General features: G+C 48.9%; 1 protein-coding gene across 1 annotated transcript in view; it reads left to right on the top strand.

Moving 5' to 3' along the window:
* Positions 1–24,955, top strand: part of slc44a2 (solute carrier family 44 member 2 (CTL2 blood group)) — a 143,583-nt gene that overhangs the window by 44,592 nt on the left and 74,036 nt on the right. The window contains exons 3-8 of the mRNA XM_072490763.1: positions 4,720–4,793; positions 10,461–10,545; positions 11,495–11,579; positions 14,144–14,272; positions 14,971–15,031; positions 23,885–24,008. Of these exons, the coding sequence (XP_072346864.1) occupies positions 4,720–4,793; positions 10,461–10,545; positions 11,495–11,579; positions 14,144–14,272; positions 14,971–15,031; positions 23,885–24,008 (558 nt within the window). The remainder of the gene's footprint in view (positions 1–4,719; positions 4,794–10,460; positions 10,546–11,494; positions 11,580–14,143; positions 14,273–14,970; positions 15,032–23,884; positions 24,009–24,955) is intronic.

Here is a 24,955-nt window from a genome sequence, read left to right as displayed (position 1 = left end):
GGACGGGTCTGTCACTGTATAACACTGGGGTACAGTACTGGTGGGGACAGGTCTGTCACTGTATAACACTTGTGTACAATACTAGTGGGGACAGGTATGTGTCTGCATAATACTGGGGTACAGTACTGGTGGGGACGGTTCAGTCACTGTATAACACTGGGGTACAGTACTGGTGGGGACGGGTCTGTCACTGTATAACACTGGGGTACAGTACTGGTGGGGACTTGTCTGTCACTGTATAACACTGGGGTACAGTACTGGTGGGGACGGGTCTGTGTCTGTATAACACTGGGGTACAGTACTGGTGGGGACGGGTCTGTGTCTGTATAACACTCGGGTACAGTACTGGTGGGGACGGGTCTGTCACTGTATAACACTGGGGTACAGTACTGGCGGGGACGGGTCTGTCACTGTATAACACTGGGCTACAGTACTGGTGTGGACGGGTCTGTCACTGTGTAACACTGGGGTACAGTACTGGTGGGGACGGGTCTGTGTCTGTATAACACTGGGGCACAGTACTGGTGGAGACGGGTCTGTCACGGTATAACGCTGGGGTACCGTACTGGCGGGGACAGGTCTGTGTCTGCATAACACTGGGGTACAGTACTGGTGGGGACGGGTCTGTGTCTGTATAACACTGGGGTACAGTACTGGTGGGGACGGGTATGTCACTGTATAACACTGGGGTACAGTACTGGTGGGGACGGGTCTGTCACTGTATTACACTGGGGTACAGTATTGGTGGGGACGGGTCTGTGTCTATAACTCTGGGGTACAGTACTGGTGGGGACGGCTCTTGTCTGTATAACACTGGGGTACAGTACTGGTGGGGACGGGTATGTCACTGTATAACACTGGGCTACAGTACTGGTGGGGACGGGAATGTCACTGTATAACACTGGGGTCCAGTACTGGTGGGGACGGGTCTGTGTCTGTATAACACTGGGATACAGTACTGGTGGGGACGGGTCTGTCACGGTATAACGCTGGGGTACTATACTGGTGGGGACGGGTCTGTGTCTGTATAACACTGGGGTACAGTACAGGTGGGGACGGGTCTGTCACTGTATAACACTGGGGTACAGTACTGGTGGGGACGGGTCTGTCACTGTATAACACTGGGGTACAGTACTGGCTCGGACAGGTCTCTGTCTGTATAACACTGGGGTACAGTACTGGTGGGGATAGGTCTGTCACTGTACAACACGGGTACAGTACTGGTGGGGACGGGTCTGTCACTGTATAACACTGGGGCACAGTACTGGTGGAGACGGGTCTGTGTCTGTATAACACTGGGGTACAGTACTGGTGGGGACGGGTCTGTGTCTGTATAACACTGGGGCACAGTACTGGTGGAGACGGGTCTGTCACGGTATAACGCTGGAGTACCGTACTGGCGGGGACAGGTCTGTGTCTGCATAACACTGGGGTACAGTACTGGTGGGGACGGGTCTGTGTCTGTATAACACTGGGGTACAGTACTGGTGGGGACGGGTATGTCACTGTATAACACTGGGGTACAGTACTGGTGGGGACGGGTGTGTCACTGTATTACACTGGGGCACAGTATTGGTGGGGACGGGTCTGTGTCTATAACTCTGGGGTACAGTACTGGTGGGGACGGCTCTTGTCTGTATAACACTGGGGTACAGTACTGGTGGGGACGGGTATGTCACTGTATAACACTGGGCTACAGTACTGGTGGGGACGGGTCTGTGTCTGTATAACACTGGGTTACAGTACTGGTGGGGACGGGTATGTCACTGTATAACACTGGGGTACAGTACTGGCGGGGACAGGTCTGTGTCTGTTTCACACTGGGGTACAGTACTGGCGGGGACAGGTCTGTGTCTGTATAACACTGGGATACAGTACTGGTGGGGACGGGTCTGTCACTGTATAACACTGGGATACAGTACTGGTGGGGACAGGTCTGTCACTGTATTACACTGGGGTACAGTACTGGCGGGGACCGGTCTGTGTCTGCACAACAATGGGGTACAGTACTGGTGGGGACGGGTCAGTCACTGTATAACACTGGGGTACAGTACTGGTGGGGACGGTTCTGTCACTGTATAACACTGGGGTACAGTACTGGTGGGGACGGGTCTGTCACTGTATAACACTGGGGTACAGTACTGGTGGGGACGGGTCTGTCACTGTATAACACTGGGGTACAGTACTGGTGGGGACGGGTCTGTCACTGTATAACACTGGGGTACAGTACTGGTGGGGACGGGTCTGTCACTGTATAACACTGGGGTACAGTACTGGTGGGGACGGGTCTGTGTATAACACTGGGGTACAGTACTAGTGGGGACAGGTCTGTGTCTGTATAACACTGGGGTCCAGTACTGGTGGGGACGGGTCTGTCACTGTATAACACTGGGGTACAGTACTGGTGGGGACGGGTCTGTCACTGTATAACACTGGGGTACAGTACTGGTGGGGACGGGTCTGTGTATAACACTGGGGTACAGTACTGGTGGGGACCGGTCTGTCACTATAACACTGGGGTACAGTACTAGTGGGGACAGGTCTGTCACTGTATAACACTGGGGTACAGTACTGGTGGGGACGGGTCTGTCACTGTATAACACTGGGGTACGGTACTAGTGGGGACAGGTCTGTCACTGTATAACACTGGGGTACAGTACTAGTGAGGACGGGTCTGTCACTGTATAACACTGGGGTACAGTACTGGTGGGGACGGGTCTGTCACTGTATAACACTGGGGTACAGTACTGGTGGGGACGGGTCTGTGTATAACACTGGGGTACAGTACTAGTGGGGACAGGTCTGTGTCTGTATAACACTGGGGTCCAGTACTGGTGGGGACTGTTTAGAGCCTTTAGCTATCTTGTATGTTACCTTTACGAATGAGAACTTGGAAAGCCACTAAGTGGTTTACCAGTTCAATACCAGTAACGGGTTGGTTGTCTTATGAGGAAAGATTCGACAGGCTGGGCTTGTATCCGCTGGAGTTTAGAAGAGTGAGCGGTGACTTGATTGAAACATAAAACATCCTTCGAGATTTAGACAGGGTGGATGTGCGAGGATGTTCCCTTTTGTGGGATAGTCTCGTACTCGGGTCACTGTTTAAAAATAGGGGGTCACCATTTAAAACTGGGATGCGGTGAAATTTTCTCTGAGGTTGTGAGACTCCGGAACTTTCTTCTTGAACAGGTGGTGGATGCAGGATCATAGAATATTTTTTATGTCGTGGGGGATAGATTCTTGGTAAACAAGGGGGTGACAGGCCATGGTCTTATTCCATGGCAGTGGAGGTTCGAGGGGCTGAATGGCCTCTCTTGCCCCATGTTGGTATGTATGATCCAGCCGATGGTGATAGTGGGCGGGATTCTCCCCTACTCGGCGAGGCGGGTATTCCGGCGTGATGGAGTGGCGGGAACCACTCTGGCGTCGGGCCGCCCCAAAGGTGCGGCGTCTCCGCACCTTTAGGGGCCAAGCCCTCACCTTGAGTGGCTAGGCCCACGCCGGAGTGGTTTGCGCTCCACTGGCTGGCGGGAAAGGCCTTTGGCGCCACGCCAGCCGGGGCCGAAAGGTTTTCGCCGGCGACGCATGCGCGGGAGCGTCAGAGGCTGCTGACGTCATGCCCGCGCATGTGCAGGGCAGGGGGGTCTCTTCCGTCTCCGCCATAGTGAGGACCATGGCGAAGGCGGAAGGAAAAGAGTGCCCCCACGGCACCGGTCCGCCCGTGGATCGGTGGGCCCCGATTGCGGGCCAGGCCACCATGGGGGTACCCCTCGGGGCCAGGTCGCCCCCCCCCCCCCCCCCCCAGGACCCCGGAGCCTGCCCGCGCCACTTTGTACCGCCGTTCAAAAGGTGGTTTAATCCACGCTGGCGCGACAGGCATTCCAGCAGCGGGACTTCGGCCCATCGCGGGCCAGAGAATCGGCGGAGGTGGGCCCACCGACCGGCGCGGCGTGATTCCCGCCCCCGCCAACCGGCACGGCGCGATTCCCGCCCCCGCCGAATCTCTGGTGGCGGAGACTTCGGGACACGGCGGGGGCGGGATTCACGCCAGCCCCCGGTGATTCTCCGACCCGGGCATGGGGTCGGAGAATCCCGCCCAGTGTCTGTTTCCAGTCTTAACATGCGTTTCCTCCCCTGTATTCGATCCATTCCCACCTTTCCCTCAGTGTGGCACCTGTCTCCCTCCAATGTCTGCACAAATGCCTGTTCTTTGTGTCAGATTCAACACTGAATGGTGAGGAGATAATTGAGGCATTGCACCCAAACCCTTATTTGATATCTACACCCGGGCTGTTCACTGCTTGGTGAGGTAGAGCAGGAGCCTCTACAGATCCTTCTCCATAGCTGCTGAGTTCAGCTAACTCCGCTTCGCCCAGCGGCTGAACCTGGGGTGTCTAGCTCTCTTTTATAGGTTGCCTTTTTTAACTGAGAACCTGGAAAGCCAGCGTTTTGATCATGGTCAAGCAAACCCCAAAACATACCCAGACCTCATTCTTGCCCTCCAACTGATCCCAGTTCAGTTTGGGACTGGCAAAAGGTAGCAGTCCTCCTTATCTGGAAGACAGACTGCATGGAAATTTGTGCTTGTTCTCTCTTAGCGTAGCGTCGGTTTGCAATCTGGGATAAATGGCGTACAATGATGTCATGTAACGCTGCAGTATCCAATGTGTGTCTTAGCTCATCACTAACTTGTTCTGTCACGGTCTCTGTCCCCTGCAGGAGCTGCACGGACATCATCTGCTGCTTAATCTTCTTTCTTGCCATCATAGGATACTGTATTGTGGGCATAGTGGGTAAGTAGCACTTGCTGCTGGATGGCGTAGATATGAACGTGACCTGTTCTATTGTTACTATTGAACAAGCCCCTGTGAGCTGTGTGCACCAACAATATATTTTAACTCCTTCTTGACCTCCCTAGCTGTGCTGAAAGATGCCATGGGTAGACTCCCTGTAATGTAGGAATAGGATCTTTCCCCATCCTTTTCCCACTCTAGGACCTCGTCCAGATGTTTATGTATTCTTCAGGAGCCCCCACAGTGATTGCTGGTACGTGATTTGCTTGTGGAAGATTATGAAGCTCCACCCCCATCGGCAATCTAGGTACATGGATGTCAATCACAATCTCAGACTAAAGGGACGATCCTTTAAAACAGAGATGAGGAGGAATTTTTTCAGCCAGAGGGGGGTGAATCTGTGGAACTCTTTGCCGCAGTAGGCTGTAGAGGCCAAATCAGTGAGTGTCTTTAAGACCGAGATAGATAGGTTCTTGATTAATAAGGGCTTCCGGGGTTGTGGGGGGAAGGCAGGAGAATGGGGATGAGAAAAATATCAGCTATGATTGAATGGTGGATCATACTCGATGGGCCGAGTGGCCTAATTCTGCTCCTTTGTCTTATGGTCTTATGAATGTCAGATCCCACAGAGCACTAACTGAGATCAATTATTGGCCGTCATTGTAATGGGGGGTGGAGTATAATAGTAGGGATTCTTACTACAACAATACAGGGCATGGGTGAGATTGCACCTGGAGTATGAAGGAAAGGGACAATTAACTAGCCAGAGTAAGGACAATTAACTGGGGGAAAGCTAACTTCAGTGGGGGTAAGAACGGATCTGGACAAATATGTTGGAATTAATGGTTGGCGGGAAAAATGGTAGCTGACCAAGGGGTTCCTTCAAAGAAAAGATGGTTGAGGCACAGTCAAGGCGTATTCCCTTGAAGGGGAAAGAAAGGGAAAACTATTCCAGAGCTTCCTGAATGACAATAGAAATGAAGATTGAGATAAAGAAGAAGAATTTTGCTCATGGCAGGTGTCAGATGGACTATACAATGGAGCAGGATATAGATGTCTCCGAGGGGAGATGGAATAGCAAATAAGAGAAGCAAAGATAAAGCCTGCAATGAGACTGGTGTTAGACTGGAAAAGTTAGAGCAGGATCAAGTGTGGCAGGTTCCGTTTATTGAAGATCGTTTCAGCCAGGAGAGGAGATTCTGCCTATCCATCACCCCCACACACACACACACACACACACACACAACCCAAAGATGTGGAGGGTAGGTGGATTGGCCATGCTAAAATGCCCCTTAATTGGAAAGAAAAATTGGTACTCCATTTGTTCAATAAATAGAATTCCTAGATAACGGACACGGGTCTCCGCCTGGGGTAACAGAGAACAAGGGGGTTGTTCGAAAACATGTTCTCCAAATAGCTTTGCTAAATAAGGCCTCCTTAACAGCAAAATACTGGTTGTGATAATTCCTGATTCAAGGTCTGAGACCAGGCTAGTGAGTATAAACAAGTATCGTAGGAATATTAATCTTCAGGGGCACGGGGTTAAGCAGGGGGGCAATTAACAGGGCACTGGTGCCAGGGAGGAGGAAGCATAGTCACAAATATTCAATATAATGGTCTATCTTATAAATGTTACAAAGCAGTAATTACTTTTAACTTTGTATTAGACTAACCTTTGTAACAGTATGTGGTTAATTTGAAATAGTACAATTCTTTAGATTATCATTCAACACCATGTATTAACTAAAGATGTATGGAGACTGGTGTAGAATGTCACGTTATAAACTGTGTATTGCCATACACTTATATTGTGTATTCACTCTATAACATTTATAAATTGTGATTATGGCTACACACATATTAAGAACTCACTTTGTATAATCTCAAGTATAATTTGTATTGTAATCTTTCTATACCAAGTATTCTAAAGCATTTCTGTAAATAATGTGGATTACAGGGTCAACGGCAGGGTTCTGAGGAATGTGGAGGAACAGAGAGATCTTGGGGTTCATGTCCACAGATCTCTGAAAGTTGCCACTCCAGAGGATAGAGCTGTGAAGAAGGCTATAGTGTGTTAGCGTTTATTAACAGGGGGCATGAGTTTAAGAGCCGCGGGGTTATTGTAGAAGCCAGGTATTTCGAATACAACTAGTATAGGTAAAAGATAGCTGTTTAAGCATAAATATTAAGCCCCAGTTTTAAATACCCATTTATACAGCATAATTCACTTTTACTGAGGTCCGTTGTTCTGGCAAATGCATATTTTCAAAGTCAGTGTGACATTAAAACAGCACAGTTGCAAGACAATTTGACACTGCTTGTGCTAATTGTCAAGGACAAGGACTGAATACCATAGCAACATGAAGGCACCATTGTTCACAATGCAGATAACAGCTAAGTCAGAAAAGCTAATGTTGCACATTGAAGATGGACGGCTTGCCATCAAATCAAATGTGTTTGAGTCTAACCCAAACCAATTAGGATTATATTGGGGTGTAATTAGATGATTTAAGACAGACATGAAAGTGTATAACTGAAAAGTTTCATCCCGCCATTTGAGTGTCTTTCTGTTAGTCTTTGTGTTGTGTTTTTCTGTTAGTTTAGTCAGTTTTGTCCTTAATAGTCCCTGTTTGAGATGTCTTTTGGGGGTTCTGTAATTGTGTTAGCCTGTGTCAGTGATGTTAGTCCACTTTTGTACTTTGAGTTTGAGTTTAGATGAAGATTAGCTTTCTCTCTCTCTTCATGTTTCATGGCCAGACTTTGACCTTTTAAAAGTTACTTTCGAGCTGTCTGCCTAAGCAAAGAAAGATAATGTCTGTAATTCTCTGAAAGCTTCGAATTGTCTACGAATTGCCTTTTAAATGACTTTCAAATTGTAATCAAGCGACTACAAATAAAACAATTCCTTTTGGCACCTGAGAAGTTTTAACTGCAAATTTCTGCTGAGTTCCAGTATTCGCAAAGTGCTACTAGTAACCGTATAGTGGAAATGATATAAATTCCTTCAACTTTACACAGTCGAATAATACAAGGAATCCAACAACTTGGCATAGTCCCAAAATATTACAAATCTTACAACTTGTCGTATTGCGCCAGGACTTTGATTCATCAACTAAGCTTCCCCCAACTTGGCGTAGTTTGGCAGATTTCAACAGTTATGCTGCAACTATACATGACCCTGGTGAGACCACATTTGGAGTATTGTGTGCAGTTCTGGTCACCTCATTATAGGAAGGATGTGGAAGCATTGGAAAGGGTGCGAAGGAGATTTACCAGGATGCTGCCTGGTTTGCAGGATAGGTCTTATGAGGAAAGGTTGAGGGAGCTAGAGCTTTTCTCTTTGGAGCGGAGGAGGATGAGGGGCGACTTAATAGAGGTTTATAAGATAATGAGGGGGATAGATAGAGTGGACGTTCAGAGACTATTTCCTTGGGTGGATGTAGCTGTTACAAGGGGGCATAACTATAAGATTCAGGGTGGGAGATATAGGAGGGATGTCCGAGGTAGGTTCTTTACTCAGAGAGTGGTTAGGCTGTGGAATGGATTGCCTGCTGTGATAGTGGAGTCGGACACTTTAGGAACTTTCAAGCGGTTATTGGATAGGCACATGGAGCACACCAGAATGACAGGGAGTGGGATAGCTTGATCTTGGTTTCGGACAATGCTCGGCACATCGAGGGCCGAAGGGCCTGTTCTGTGCTGTACTGTTCTATGTTCTATGTAATGAGCCGCCACCATATTATCCTTTGTACTGAAAGTAAAACGATCCTGTGCAACTTCTACCTGCAGTAATACTAGCTGGGGCCTCATGGCTGGATAGTTGATCAGGAATGGGAGTAGAGCCGATTAGGGACCTACACATTGAGGCAAGAGGAATAGCGGAGGTGTTAAATGACCACTGGAATGGGCAGACAGACAGCAAATAAGTTCAATGCACCAAAATGTGAACTGACTCATTTTGGTTGAAAAACAGGGGAGAGAGAGAGTATAAAATAAAGTGTAGACAATAAAGAGGATGCAGGAGCAGATGGACCTGGGTGCATAGGTGTAATCGGCCATTGAAGGTGGCAGGATGAGTTGAGAGGATGGTTAATGACACATACAGTATCCTGGGCTTTAGAGCGGATCAAGAGCAAGGAGGGAGAGGTTAGGACAGTTTTCCTTGGAGAGGAGATGGCAGGCTGAGAGGGAATGTGATGAAGTATCAACATCATGAGGGATCTGGATGGAGTTGATGGGGAGAAACTGCCCCCAGTGGTGGAAGGAGATGTAACAGATTTAAAGCAATGGTGACATGAGGAACAATCCTTTTCTCGCAGCGAGTGGTTCAGGTCTGGAGTGTACCACCCGAGACGCTAGTTTATCGAGGGAATTGTCAGGAGGCAGGTTCAGTGAGGAATTAGACTGTTATCTGAAAGGGGAGAATGTGCAGGGTTACGGGGAGAGTGGGAGAATGGCACTAATGAATTACGCGTTTGGAAGAGCTGACATTGCAGACACGATGGGCTGAATGGCCAACTCCTGCACTGCAACAATTCTGTGATTGTGCGCGTTCTTGAAGACTGGCAGGAGAGAGTGGTTAAGGTCACACAGGTTCGAGGGGTCAAATAGCCTATCAGATCTGCTGTTATCGGTTCCTGGGCCAACTCAGCCAGGGCGAAGGGTGGAAGTCGAGATCTTGCTAGTCTGTGTACTTCATTAACTATCCTCCAGACTGGCTATTTGCTAACCCAGCAATTAGGGAGCTTAGACAGTTAGAACTTGTTTGGATCTGACCCAATTAATCAATTTTGCAATTAGTTTTTTTTACATAAATGACAGAATGCACTGTCAGCCTGTTCAATGGCTCTCTTGAGCTTGTGTAAGTAGGAGTGTGGCCCCACATGAAGAAAACATATTTGTATCTTGTTCCCCGATCATGGGCGTTATTGGCCATGCTGGAATCTATCGCCTGTCCCTAGTTGTCCTTGACAATGGCGTGGTGGTGATTGCCTTGAACCGTTTCAGTCTGTGTGGTGACGCTGTTCCCACAGCTCTACAGGGATGGGGGTTCTGGGATTTAACCCAGCGATGAAGCTGGCTGCTCACTGGCTTTCACACGGCTGCTGTTGGTCGGGGGCGGGGTGCTGGGTTTCTTATCACAGCCTGTACTTGTTGTCTGACTAGACAGGAAGTTAATTTCCTCTGAATATTCAAAAGGAATTCATTGAAAGAAAGGTAGAATTTTGGTGCAGAAGGAAGCCAGTAACAGGCCCCCCACTCTAACCCCATTTCTCTGCTCACTCCAAGTCATCTTTCAAGTAGGTTTGTTGAACATCACGACATATCCAGATTTCATAGCTGCAGCTGACTTACTCTGCACCCTCGCAGCCCTTTGTGTGAATATATTTCTTGTAATGTCTCCTTTATGCAAATCCCTTTCATAATGGTACATGTATCCTTCATTCCAGTTTAAAGAAGTGTTACACACTCAGTTTTCTGAGGGAAGGGTGGATGTATATGCTGTAAGAAAGTTATTTGCTTTATTTATTAAAGGATATTTTACATAAGCCACATTATAGGGGTTTCAACGTAGAATCCACGTAGAGTATCACTGAGTACTTGCGTTGACTATTTTCTGTGGTTGTGCTCAGTGTGTGATGGCTATTTAATGATGGTCTGTTTCAGCCTGGACACATGGAGACCCTCGGAAGGTGGTCTATCCGACCAACAGCCGTGGCGAATTCTGCGGTCAACTTGGAGGCCCAAATGAGTGAGTTCTCTTCCTTTCATCAGACACCAAACTTAGCGACTTAACAAATAAAAACAAAGTGATGGAATTGCAGAATAAAGTTCTCAAAATGGTGATGTAAAATCCCTAAACCTAATGCAGTGAAAAGGTCTTGGGTGACCATACAACAGTAACCCGGCCTGTGAGTCAGTTCACTGCTCACACACTGCCTGGCGTCACAGTGAGACATTTAAAGTGAAAGGTCCCACTCTCCTCAACATGCTATTCAGATCACAGAGTGAGCATTTAGTGCCCACGTGCTTGAGAGAGAGAGATACACAAATTCAGCCAGGGATTCCCCTCCTGACTGCTTACTAGTGATTCACACTGCATTTGTGAGAGCAAGTCTAGTTTGACTGAAAGGACTTTAGAAATAAAATAAAAGTAAAGTTGCCATAGTCCCAGATGACCATAGGCTGCTTTCCCCTCCGAGGGGGAGAGCTGACCGGTGGTGATTTAACCTGAGGGTCACTACACCTCAGGCGAGGGGCAAGGTTGAAAAGGCGGGGCCTTCATGAATAACCTCAGCCGGTACGGGTATTGAACCCACGCTGCTGGCCTTGCTCTGCATCACAAACCAGCTGTCTAGCCAAGTGAGCTAAACCGGCCTGTCCACAATTACTTGTTGGACTGACAGATAGAATCAGGCACTTGGGTCCAGTACCCTGGCAATCGGCTGGTACCCTAGCATGGTGAGCAGGGGGGGAAGCATCCAGAATAATGCAAGGTACCAGCCAGTTCGGAGCAGTGGGGAGCAGGGAATGTCAAGATAGCATTATTGTTGGCCTCCAGGCATTAACCTAGTCATTCCCTGATTGCTGATGTTGAGCGTGAGCCCACCAGAAGTATGTGATGGGGACGAGCGAATGAAGAGATTGAAAACCTGGTTCAGAAACACTTAGTGGCATTTTCCTCTTTGTGATTTTTCCAGACACAAGCCATTTCTTTTTTATTTCAACATTCTCAAGTGTGCCAACCCTCTGGTATTATTGGAATTTCAGTGCCCAACCACACAGGTAAGAAAACTATTCCGTTTAGTGGAAATGGACACATTTGCACTGTTTTAAATGTTGCTGTCTAAGGGGTTGAAATTCCTGCTATGTATAAATCATTGTTTGGCACTATAGAACCGAGTATTGCTGAAAAAAGACTTTATTGTGGAAGCTTTTTGTCTTGTACTCAACAGGACATTCACAAGAATAAAAATCCGAGGGAAATCAACAAATTTATACTGTATGAGGAGAAAATGCTGATTGGCAAGTGGACTCTGATTGGTAGAGGCATTGACATGAAGAATGCACCAGTTGATGAAATTTAAACAAGGCAGCTTGATTCTGATTGGTCAAGGCATTGACCTGAGGAATGAACAGTGAATGGCTGTCACTTATGTTGTTTAGCTGAACCATGTTTTGAATCCAAAGCTAGACCGGTCTAAACTGAAGATGTTAGCCCTTTTGGGGGTAACAAAGGTATTGACAGCGTTCATGAAGGAGATGCGAGGAGTGGATCCGTGGTGGTTTCTGCACCCGGGGGATAGGGAATTCTCCTTTTCTCCAGTGCATAAAGTATATTCACAGATTGAGTTCTTCCTGGTGGGGAGGTCACTGCTGTCAGGGGTGAGGAAAGCGGATCATTTCACGATAGTTATTTCGGATCATGTTCCACATCTGGAGATGGGGCAGGTTCAGCAGCCGGCATGGAGGTTAGATGTGGGGCTGTTGGCAGATCTAGGGTTTTGGGTAGAGTATTAAGGGCGATTGATGAGTATGTGGGGTTTGATTAGAATGGGGAGGTTTTGCCCTCGGTTCCCCAGGAGGCCCTGAAGGTTGTGGCGAGAGGGGAGATAATCTCGCACGAGGCACAGTGGATAAGGTGATGAGGGAGGAATGCCAAAGGCTGGTGGATGAGTTCCTGGAGGTAGATGGTTGGTATTCGAGTGACCCCGGAGCTCCTGGCCAGTAGGAAGAGGCTGCAGATGCAGTTTGATTTGCTGCCCACAGATGAGGCAGTGCGCCAGCCACGGCCCTCAAGGAGGGTTATGTACAAATATGGGGAGAAGGCCAGTTATCTCTTGGCTTTCCAGATGAGGCGGCAGGCGGCATCCAGAGAGATTATTCACGCTCGGGTGGCGGTCTGCGCCTGACCAAGTTAATGAGGTGTTTAAAGCGTTCTATAAGAACCGTTGCAGGTCGGACCCATCTAGAGAGGGATCAGATATGGTGAGGTTTTTTGGGAAGGCTTGGGATGGTCCCAGGTTGGAGGAGGAAGAGCGGGAAGAGCCTTTGGGTGCGGAGGAGGTCCTGAAAGCTATTGGGCGAATGCAGATGGGTAAGGCTCTGGGGCCTGATGGGTTCCCGGTGGAATTTTATAAAACTTTTGCAGGACGGCGGTACGGTTACTGTTGGAGATGTTTGAGGACTTAATAACAGTTCCCTGCCTGAGACGTTAATGGAAGCGTCCATTTCGCTTCTTTTAAAAAAGGTTAAGGACCCGGTGGAGAGTGGGTCATACCGCCTAATTCCCCATGAAATGTGAATGCTAAGATATTGGCCAAGGTGCTAGCAGTAAGGCTGGAGGAGAGTCTCCCTCAGGTTATTGGGGAAGATCAGACAGGTCTTGTTAAGGGCCGGTGATTGTTGTCTATTATGCTGCGGTTGTTAAATGTGGTGTTGTGCCCGTCGGAGGGGATGGAGCAGGAGGTCACTTTTGCACTGGATGGTTTGGATAGGGTAGAATGGGGATATTTATTTGCAGTACTGGAAGAGTTTGGGATAGCGCCCAAGTTTGTGTCTTGGATACGATTGTTGTACAAAGCACCGAAAGTCAGTGTCTGCACAAATAAAGTGAGCATGGGGTATTTTCAGTGAGGGAGCTTTACTCTGTATCAATCCCCGTGCTGTACCTGTCCTGGGAGTGTTTGATGGGGACAGTGTAGAGGGAGCTTTACTCTGTATTTAACCCCGTGCTGTACCTGTCCTGGAAGTGTTTGATGGGGGACAATGTAGAGGGAGCTTTACTCTGTACCTAACCCCGTGCTGTACCTGTCCTGGGAGTGTTTGATGGGGACAGTGTAGAGGGAGCTTTACTCTGTATCTAACCCCGTGCTGTACCTGTCCTGGGAGTGTTTGATTGGGGACAGTGTAGAGGGAGCTTTACCCTGTATTTAACCCCGTGCTGTACCTGTCCTGGGAGTGTTTGATGGGAACAGTGTAGAGGGAGCTTTACTCTGTATCTAACCCCGTGCTGTACCTGTCCTGGAAGTGTTTGATGGGGGACAGTAGATTAATTTCCAAACACTAATGCACCTTACTTTCATGAGCAAAAGAAACCAGACTTTTGAATGAACCTACCTCGTATTAAGTTGATCTTTTCTCGACACCTTGCTATAACTGTAACATTATATTCTGCAGTCTCTCCTTCCTTCCCTATGTACGGTATGCATTGTTTGTACAGCATGCAAGAGACAATACTTTTCACTGTATACTGATACATGTGACAATAATAAATCAAATCAAATCAAAAATTATTGGAAGAAATCTTGATAGTTTTGATAATCCTATTGACGTTTTTGTTTTTCCAGACATGTGTTAGTGAATGCCCAAAAAGCTTTGAAAGCTTCATAAGTTCATATGCCATGGTTAGTGTGAAACCAGAGAGCTGGAGGTATTACATACAGTTCTGTAAACCAGGCTTTAATGATTCCACTAAGGTGAGTTACAGTAATGTTGCTTTCACTTGTGACTTTTTCCAGATTTTCCTTGTTCCCTTCCGAAACCACTGACTCTCCCTGGGGTACAGTTTCCCCCTCTCCTGAAGGCTGACTCTGTTGGGTCTTTGTCTTTCTTGAGAATCGAGATAGAGACCTGTATGAGGGTAACGAACCCTGGGATAAGGAATCATTCAACGTGTCCAGAATTAAAGGCACCAACTGCTCCACAAACTTCTTATAAAACTCATTGGGAAAGCCATCTGGGCCAGGGGCTTTGCCCGTCTGCATCAAACCATCAGGATTTAATGGGATTTCCAACTCATTGCTCCTCTCCACCTCCAAACTGGATTGCATAAGCTGTCCAAAAAAATCAGTTATGACTGATCCTTCCATCGGAGACTCTGATCTATGAAGGTCGCAATAGAACGATGCAAAAGACGCATTAACCTGAAGTGGGACAGAAACCAGGGTATCGCTGGAGTTGTGTACCTGTATGGTTTCCCGGGAGGCCGCATGTCGCTTAAGTTAGTGAGCCAAAAGGCAACTGGCCTTCTCCCCGTGTCCGTAAAACATGCCCTCGAGTGCCGCAGCTGGCCCACCGCTCTGCCCATCGATGATAGCTCACATTGTGTAGTTTCACCATATATGGATATTAAAGAACTATGTGACCATCTATCTGTTCACTCCTTGCTTTTCAGACACCTGTTCAAGTGTTTAAGGATGGAGACTGTCCGGCCTTTTTAACTCCCAGCAAGCCTTGTAAGTGTTTGTGGGTTTGATTTTTGTTTTGCTGGGAGAGTTCTCCCACTCTCTCTTTCCATAAATTTGTTTTGCTCCACCTGCGAGGCCTGAACCAGGCAGCAGAGAGTGGGGCTCAGCAGGGGCAAGATTCACAGACAATTTAAATGTAATGAATCCCCCTGAATGTATTTATGAAGTCCTACTCTAGGAAGAAAAGATCGGTGATGATGGAGCTGGGTAATTCTTTGCTGAAAGAAGCGGTTGAAAGTATAAGAGACAAATGTAGTGGGGGTAATGGCTATTGGGGACAGTGTGGAGTTGGATTGCTGGCTATAGGGGACTGTGTGGTGTGGGAGTGTAGTGTGGGGGTAATGACTATTGGGGACAGTGTGGAGTTGGATTGCTGGCTATAGGGGACTGTGTAGTGTGGGCGTGTAGTGGGGGTAATGGCTATAGGGGACAGAGCGTGGAGTTGGATTGCTGACTATAGGGGACTGTGTAGTATGGGAGTGTAGTGTGGGGGTAATGGCTATAGGGGACAGAGCGTGGAGTTGAAGTGCTGGCTATTGGGGACTGTGTAGTGTGGGAGTGATGTCTATAGGGGACAGATGTAAGGTGGGTTTAACAGCTGTAGGGGGCAGTGTAGTGTGGGAGGGATATCGATAGGGAACAAAGAGTAGGATTGGAGTGATGTTTATAGGGAACGGTGGAAGGTGGGACTAGCATATGAACATACGAGCGAGGAATAGACCACTCGACCCTTCAAGCCTGCTCTGTCATTCAGTAGGATCATGGCTGATCTGACTGTAACCTTGTGCCTACCCCTGATAACCATTCACCACCTTGCTTATTAAGAATCTACCTATCTTTGCCTTGAAAACATTAAGATACTCTACTTCCACTGTGTTTTGAGAAAGTGGAGTTCCAATGGCTCACTACCCTCTATGAGGAAAATGTTTTCTTATCTCTGTTTTAAATGGGCAACCCCTTTATTTAAAATGACCCCGAGTTCTAGATCCTTCCACCAGAGGGAATATCCTCTGCACGTTCACCCTGTCACAAACCCTCAGAATCGTATCCCAATGAAGTCACCTCTTACTCTTCTAAATCCCAGCAGGTACAAGCCCAGCCTGTCAAACCTTTCCTCGTGCGTCGGCCCATCATTCCTGGTGTTAGTTCAATGAAACTTCTCTGAACTACTTCAATTGCATTTACAGGCCCCCTAAATAAGGAGATCCATGCTGTACGCAATACTCCAGATGTGATCTCACTGGTGTTCAGTACAACTGAAGCAATACGCTTCCTAATTTTATATTTGATTGCCCTCGCGATAAACAATAGCATTCTAATAGCTTCCCTAATTACCTGTTGTACCTGCTCACGAGTCTTTGTGATTCATGCACGAGGACACCCAGGGCCCCTTGAATCTTAAGAGGTTCACAATCTCTCGCCATTTACACAATGTCCTTTTTTATTCTTCCTGCCGAAATAGACTATTTCACATTTTCCCACTTTGCTCGTTTGCCAAGATTTTGCTCGCTCACTTAATCTGTCCACGTCCCCTTGCAGCCTCCTTCTGTCCTCTTCATAAACTAACTTTCCTACCTATCATCAGCAAATTTAGCAACCATACCTTTTGGTCCCTTTATCGAGGTAATTTGTATAAATTGTAAAAAATTGGGACCACAGCATTGATCTCTGTGACAGACCGATCATTGATCTCTGTGACAGACCGATCATTGATCTCTGTGACAGACCGATCATTGATCTCTGTGACAGACCGATCATTGATCTCTGTGACAGACCGATCATTGATCTCTGTGACAGACCGATCATTGATCTCTGTGACAGACCGCTCATTGATCTCTGTGACAGACCGCTCATTGATCTCTGTGACAGACCGCTCATTGATCTCTGTGACAGACCGCTCATTGATCTCTGTGACAGACCGCTCATTGATCTCTGTGACAGACTGCTCATTGATCTCTGTGTCAGACCGATCATTGATCTCTGTGACAGACCGATCATTGATTGTTGTGACAGACCGATCATTGATCTCTGTGATGTGGAGATCCCGGCGTTGGACTGGGGTGAGCACAGTACGAAGTCTTACAACACCAGGTTAAAGTCCAATAGGTTTGTTTCGATGTCACTAGCTTTCGGAGCGCTACTCCTTCCTCAGGTGAGTGAAGAGGTCTGTTCCAGAAACACATATATAGACAAATTCAAAGATGCCAAACAATGCTAGGAATGCGACCATTAGCAGGTGATTAAATCTTTACAGATCCAGAGATGGGGTGACCCCAGGTTAAAGAGGTGTGAATTGTATCAAGCCAGGACAGTTGGTAGGATTTCGCAGGCCAGATGGTGGGGGATGAATGTAATGCGACATGAATCCCAGGTCCCGGTTGAGGCCGCACTCATGTGTGCGGAACTTGGCTATAAGTTTCTGCTCGGCGATTCTGCGTTGTCGCGGGTCCTGAAGGCCGCCTTGGAGAACGCTTACCCGGAGATCAGAGGCTGAATGCCCTTGACTGCTGAAGTGTTCCCCGACTGGAAGGGAACATTCCTGCCTGGTGATTGTTGCGCGATGTCCATTCATTCGTTGTCGCAGCGTCTGCATGGTCTCGCCAATGTACCACGCTTCGGGACATCCTTTCCTGCAGCGTATGAGGTAGACAACGTTGGCCGAGTCGCACGAGTATGTACCGTGTACCTGGTGGGTGGTGTTCTCACGTGTAATGGTGGTATCCATGTCGATGATCTGGCACGATGATTCTGGATCACAACGTCTTCACCTTCGACAACAAGTTCTTCATCCAGACACACGGAACAGCCATGGGGACCAAATTCGCACCCCAATACACCAACATCTTCATGCACAAGTTTGAACAGGACCTACTCACCGCACAGGACCTTCAACCGACGTTATATACCAGATACATCGATGACATTTTTTTCCTTTGGACCCACGGCGAAGAATCACTGAAACGACTACACGATGACATTAATAAGTTCCATCCAACCATCAGACTCACCATGGACTACTCTCCAAAATCAGTTGCATTCTTGGACACACTCGTCTCCATCAAGGACGGTCACCTCAGCACTTCGCTTTACCGCAAACCCACGGATAACCTCACGATGCTCCACTTCTCCAGCTTCCACCCTAAACACATGAAAGAAGCCATCCCCTATGGACAAGCGCTCCGTATACACAGGATCTGCTCAGACGAGGAGGAGCGTAACAGACATCTACAGACGTTGAAAGATGCCCTCGTATGAACGGGATATGACACTCGACTCATCGAGCGACAGTTCCAACGCGCCACAGCGAAAAACCGCACCGACCTCCTCAGAAGACAAACATGGGACACAACCGACAGAATACCCTTCGTCGTCCAGTACTTCCCCGGAGCGGAGAAACTACGTCATCTTCTTCACAGCCTTCAACACGTCATTGATGAAGATGAACATCTTGCCAAGGTCATCCCCACACCCCCATTACTTGCCTTCAAACAACCGCGCAACCTCAAACGAACCATTGTTTGCAGCAAACTACCCAGTCTTCAGAACAGTAACCACGACACCACACAACCCTGTCATGGCAATCTCTGCAAGACGTGCCAGATCATCGACATGGATACCAATACACGTGAGAACACCACCCACCAGGTACGCGGTACATACTCGTGCGACTCGGCCAACGTTGTCTACCTCGTACGCTGCAGGAAAGGATGTCCCGAAGCGTGGTACATTGGCGAGTCCATGCAGACGCTGCGACAACGAATGAACGGACATCGTGCAACAATCACCAGGCAGGAATGTTCCCTTCCAGTCAGGGAACACTTCAGCAGTCAAGGGCATTCAGCCTCTGATCTCCGGGTAAGCGTTCTCCAAGGCGGCTTTCAGGACCCGCGACAACGCAGAATCGCCGAGCAGAAACTTCTAGCCAAGTTCCGCACACATGCGTGCGGCCTCAACCGTTCCTGGGATTCATGTCGCATTACATTCATCCCCCACCATCTGGCCTGCGAAATCCTACCAACTGTCCTGGCTTGATACAATTCACACCTCTTTAACCTGGGGTTACCCCATCTCTGGATCTGTAAGGATTTAATCACCTGCTAATGCTCGCATTCCTAGCATTGTCTGGCATCTTTGAATTGATCTCTGTGACAGACCGATCATTGATCTCTGTGACAGACCGATCATTGATCTCTGTGACAGACCGATCATTGATCTCTGTGACAGACCGATCATTGATCTCTGTGACAGACCGATCATTGATCTCTGTGACAGACCGATCATTGATCTCTGTGACAGACCGATCATTGATCTCTGTGACAGACCGATCATTGATCTCTGTGACAGACCTATCATTGATCTCTGTGACAGACCGATCATTGATCTCTGTATCAGACCGCTCATTGATCTGTGTCAGACCGATCATTGATCTCTGTGACAGACCGATCATTGATCTCTGTGACAGACCGATCATTGATCTCTGCGACAGACCGATCATTGATCTCTGTGACAGACCAATCATTGATCTCTGTATCAGACCGCTCATTGATCTGTGTCAGACCGATCATTGATCTCTGTGACAGACCGATCATTGATCTCTGTGACAGACCGATCATTGATCTCTGCGACAGACCGATCATTGATCTCTGTGACAGACCAATCATTGATCTCTGTGACAGACCAATCATTGATCTCTGTGACATACCGATCATTGACCTCTGTTACAGACTGATCTCTGTGACAGAACGATCATTGATCTCTGTGACAGACCGATCATTGATCTCTGTGACAGACCGATCATTGATCTCTGTGACAGACCGATCATTGATCTCTGTGACAGACCGATCATTGATCTCTGTGTCAGACCGATCATTGATCTCTGTGACAGACCGCTCATTGATCTCTGTGACAGACCGATCATTGATCTCTGTGACAGACCGATCATTGATCTCTGTGACAGACCGCTCATTGATCTCTGTGACAGACCGATCATTGATCTCTGTATCAGACCGCTCATTGATCTGTGTCAGACCGATCATTGATCTCTGTGTCAGACCGATCATTGATCTCTGTGACAGACCGATCATTGATCTCTGTGACAGACCGATCATTGATCTCTGTGACAGACCGATCATTGATCTCTGTTACAGACCGATCATTGATCTCTGTTACAGACCGATCATTGATCTCTGTGTCAGACCGATCATTGATCTCTGTGTCAGACCGCTCATTGATCTGTGTCAGACCGATCATTGATCTCTGTGTCAGACCGCTCTTGATCTCTGTGACAGACCGCTCATTGATCGCTGTGACAGACCGATCATTGATCTCTGTGACAGACCGCTCATTGATCTCTGTGACAGACCGATCATTGATCTCTGTGACAGACCGCTCATTGATCTCTGTGTCAGACCGATCATTGATCTGTGTCAGACCGATCATTGATCTCTGTGACAGACCGATCATTGATCTCTGTTACAGACCGATCATTGATCTCTGTGTCAGACCGATCATTGATCTGTGTCAGACCGATCATTGATCTCTGTGACAGACCGATCATTGATCTCTGTGACAGACCGATCATTGATCTCTGACAGACCGATCATTGATCTCTGACAGACCCATCATTGATCGCTGTGACAGACCCATCATTGATCTCTGTGACAGACCGATCATTGATCTCTGTGACAGACCCATCATTGATCGCTGTGACAGACCCATCATTGATCTCTGTGACAGACCGCTCATTGATCTCTGTGACAGACCGCTCATTGATCTCTGTTACAGACCGATCATTGATCTCTGTGACAGACCGAGCATTGATCTCTGTTACAGACCGATCATTGATCTCTGTGACAGACCGATCATTGATCTCTGTGACAGACCGCTCATTGATCTCTGTGACAGACCGCTCATTGATCTCTGTGACAGACCGATCATTGATCTCTGTTACATCCCACCAATCAGAAAAAGACCCATTCCTGGCGGCCCTCAATTTCTTGTGGGTAGCGAATCTTCTGTCCGTGATGATCTGTTACCCCCTACACCATGAGATTTTATTTTCTGCAATAACCTATGATGCGGCACCTTATCAAATGCCTTCTGTAAATCTAAGTACAGTGCGTCCACCTGTTCCCCTTTAACCACAACACATGCGGCTCCTTCAAAGAACTCCAATTAAATTTGTAAAATATGATTTCCCTTTCACAAAACCCTATTGACTCTGATTGCCGTGAATGTTTCTAAGTGTCCTGCCATTACCTCTTGGGGTCAATTCTCCGCTTTGCGATGCCGGAACCAGGAATGGCGATCGCGCGGAGAATCGTGCAAAATGGGGAAAAAATGTTTTGTGCCGGACGTCGATTCCGACACCATGGTCCGGATCCTGCACAGGCGGACCCATCTAAAACTGTGGATGGATTTTAATAGCATTAGCGGCTTGGACACAAGATGCTGTGCCCCCCTCCGCGATGCTCTGGCCCCCTCCGCGATGCTCTGGCCCCCTCCGCGATGCTCTGGCCCCCTCCGCGATGCTCTGGCCCCCTCCGCGATGCTCTGGCCCCCTCCGCGATGCTCTGGCCCCCTCCGCGATGTTCTGGCCCCCTCCGCGATGCTCTGGCCCCCTCCGCGATGCTCTGGCCCCCTCCGCGATGCTCTGGCCCCCTCCGCGATGCTCTGGCCCCCTCCGCGATGCTCTGGCCCCCTCCGCGATGCTCTGGCCCCCTCCGCGATGCTCTGGCCCCCTCCGCGATGCTCTGGCCCCCTCCGCGATGCTCTGGCCCCCTCCGCGATGCTCTGCCCCCCTCCGCGATGCTCTGCCCCCCTCCGCGATGCTCTGCCCCCCTCCGCGATGCTCTGCCCCCCTCCGCGATGCTCTGCCCCCCTCCGCGATGCTCTGCCCCCCTCCGCGATGCTGTGCCCCCCTCCGCGATGCTGTGCCCCCCTCCGCGATGCTGTGCCCCCCTCCGCGATGCTGTGCCCCCCTCCGCGATGCTGTGCCCCCCTCCGCGATGCTCTGCCCCCCTCCGCGATGCTCTGCCCCCCTCCGCGATGCTCTGCCCCCCCTCCGCGATGCTCTGCCCCCCTCCGCGATGCTCTGCCCCCCCCCCCCCCCCCCAACCACGATGCTCTGCCCATAGGTGGAAATCTCGTGGGTATTTACAAGCTGGGCCTGTGCGCCATGGCTGCGGAGGGGGGAGAGGAGGGCTACAAAACTTTCAAAAAGCCTCCAACATTGTTGGGCTTGCTGGGTGTTGGCTGCCCCGGCCAGTGGCAGTAGTGGGGAACAGCTTGATGCCTTGTCCATGGACTCTGGATTTCCCCCTGGGATCGGGGTGGTCTGGCCCATACCACCATTGCTGCAATAAGTGCTGTGAATGCATCCCTCTGGTGCCATGTACAGGCTCCTGGCTGCTCACACTGCTCAGTGCTGCCTTTGAATGCTCAGAAGGCCTCTGGACAGGTGAGAGCCCACCCTGGCAGCCCCTCTGGACACATCTTTGGTGCTAATTCTGGCCCCAGCAGTTACAACGCCCGCAGAGCCGTCAATTGCTCTCCATTCACTCTGGCAGAGGCCTGACCCGCTTACTGAATACCCAAACAGAGACTTCCAGACACTATCTTCCAAACCTTTCCCTGGAACCGATGTTAAGGTAACCTTAGGGGACAAAGTGGGTTAAATTTTTTGAAATGTGGATCTTCCGGACAGATCATTCCGGTCCTTTTCAAGTATTTATTCTGTTTATTGCACACCAATAATAGTTTGCTCCCGAAATACACTTTGGCCCAGATTTCCATCCTGGATTGGGAACACCGTGATCTCCCAGCTCTGAACACAGCCGAAAAAATGTCAGCCTGCAGGTTGGATTTTCAGTCCGGGATTGGGGAGGTCGTGAGCAGTCACCTGAGTCAGGGTGGGTGACCCCAGAGCGGGTGCCAGGTGTGGGGGCGGGCTGGGCACTGTGTTTAAATTCTTAAAAAGCCCTCCAGCTCACATCTGTCACACACACACACACACTCACACTCCCTATATCCCATCTCTGCCAACCCTTGCCACTGTACCAAACCCAATGGCCTCTCACACCCCCTACGGATCTTTGTGCCAACACACACACCCTTTGCCCTCGCCATGTATCAGTTGATGCTTCTTGAACATCTTGATGACAACTGGCCACTTTCACAATTGTGCGTAATAGGCGCACAATTTAATCATATTTAATTTTAACAATCCCTTACCCCTATTCAGAGAATCCACCAGCACCTCCTGTGCTCTGCTCTGCACACACTGGGATTCGTGCAGCTAGGGTATAAAATGCAGAAGCCACAGAGGCAGCTGGTGGTTTGAATGGCCAGCTGCCTCTGTGGCTCACGCATGTGCAAACTCCAACTCGAACCCAACACGCATGAGACCCAGTTGAAATAAAGTCGTGACCTTATTGGATTGGGAAGCAGGGTCTAGGGGTCAAGTTCCATCTTCTTATGTCCTCCGTTCCGGGCATGATAATCGAGCGCCATCATTCAGTAAAGCCTGGTGTGAATTCTCCCTTTGCCAGTTAAATTTGATCCTTAGTTCCCAAAGGCACTAAATTAGGATGAGTTTAGTAGACGCTCTCCTCTGTGAAGTCTCGCCTCGGTACCATTCTGCTTTGTGACTGTCAGTGGACTGAAAGTAGAACAAACTCCATAGCAGAGTCTGAATGGGCCGCCACCGCGCACGGCAGGGTGTGTGTGGGATTTAACCGGATTCACTGAAATAAACCAAGACAGTTTAACTTTGAACTCTTGGTTGATGCAATTGGGATTTTGTCCAGAGTGACTTCTCATATTCCCGTGCTTACCTTGCAGTTGCCGGAAGATGCTTCCCCGACTTAGAAACCGTTAAGGGACTGGCTAAAGTCGGCAACAAGACGACGTTCAACGGCGAGAATGGTGGCTCTGTCAATGCTACAGAAATGCTGGAAGCAGCCAAGTGTGTAATTCTTTTTTTTGTTTTGTGATGTGAGTTTTATGTGCATCAGGGAGTGTACGTGTTAAGAGGGAGGAACAGTTTTGCACCATGAGTGTTCTTTATCAGTGTCAGTATTGAACCACTCCCAGGCGTTGGGTGCAGCATGGCTTAGATACAGAGGAAGGTCTACCATGTGCTTCAAATCAGGCAAGTGTCAGCTCACTGGTTACGCTCTGCCCTCTCAATCAGAAAGTTGTGGATTTAAACTCTATTCCCAGACTTGAGCTTGTAATTGAGGCTGACAATTCCGAGGAAGACTACAGTGCCACCTTTCAACATTCTGAGGACCTTAGGCGGGATTCTCCGGTCCCCCGGCCCCGTGTGTTTTGGCGCTGGGCCGTTCGCTGGCTGCGGGATTCTCTCCTCCCGCTTGTCAATGGGAAAGCCCCCCCCACCACCACCACCACCACTGTCTGGGAACCCACGGACGGGGGGGCGCAGGCAGCAGGAAAAGAGAATCCCAAAGGCCGGGGAATTCCGGCCCTTGTCTGCCCAGAATGGACAGAAGATCCCAAGGCACTGTTAAAGAGTGAGGAGATCTCCTGCATGCACGTCGGCCATTAGCTCTCAACCAGCAAGAAAACTCATTAACTGGTCATTTATCAAATTGTTGATTAGGCAGCTTGGTTGCTGCGTTTGCCGACAAAACGTTGAGTGTTTGAAGGACGTAACTTGTTCGACCGCTCAAATCAATTCCGAGCAAAGCTCTCTCAACATTGTCCATTTATGTTCCTCAGTGAAGTGCCTCAGTGTGATACATTCCCATTCCATACTCCGGCTGCCCTGTCACCTGCCTTACTGACACTGCCAAGTGAACAGAGAACAAGGTGGAACTTTTAGTCCCCTGTCACGGCAGGTGTTGGCCTGGAAAATGTCCGAAGCTGTTCAAACGTCCGTCCACTTCGGGA

The sequence above is a fragment of the Scyliorhinus torazame genome, chromosome 27 (assembly GCF_047496885.1).
Source record: "Scyliorhinus torazame isolate Kashiwa2021f chromosome 27, sScyTor2.1, whole genome shotgun sequence".
Classification (NCBI taxonomy): Eukaryota; Metazoa; Chordata; class Chondrichthyes; order Carcharhiniformes; family Scyliorhinidae; genus Scyliorhinus; species Scyliorhinus torazame.
Note: the sequence above shows the minus strand (reverse complement) of the source record. Positions and strands in the feature narration are given on the sequence as shown.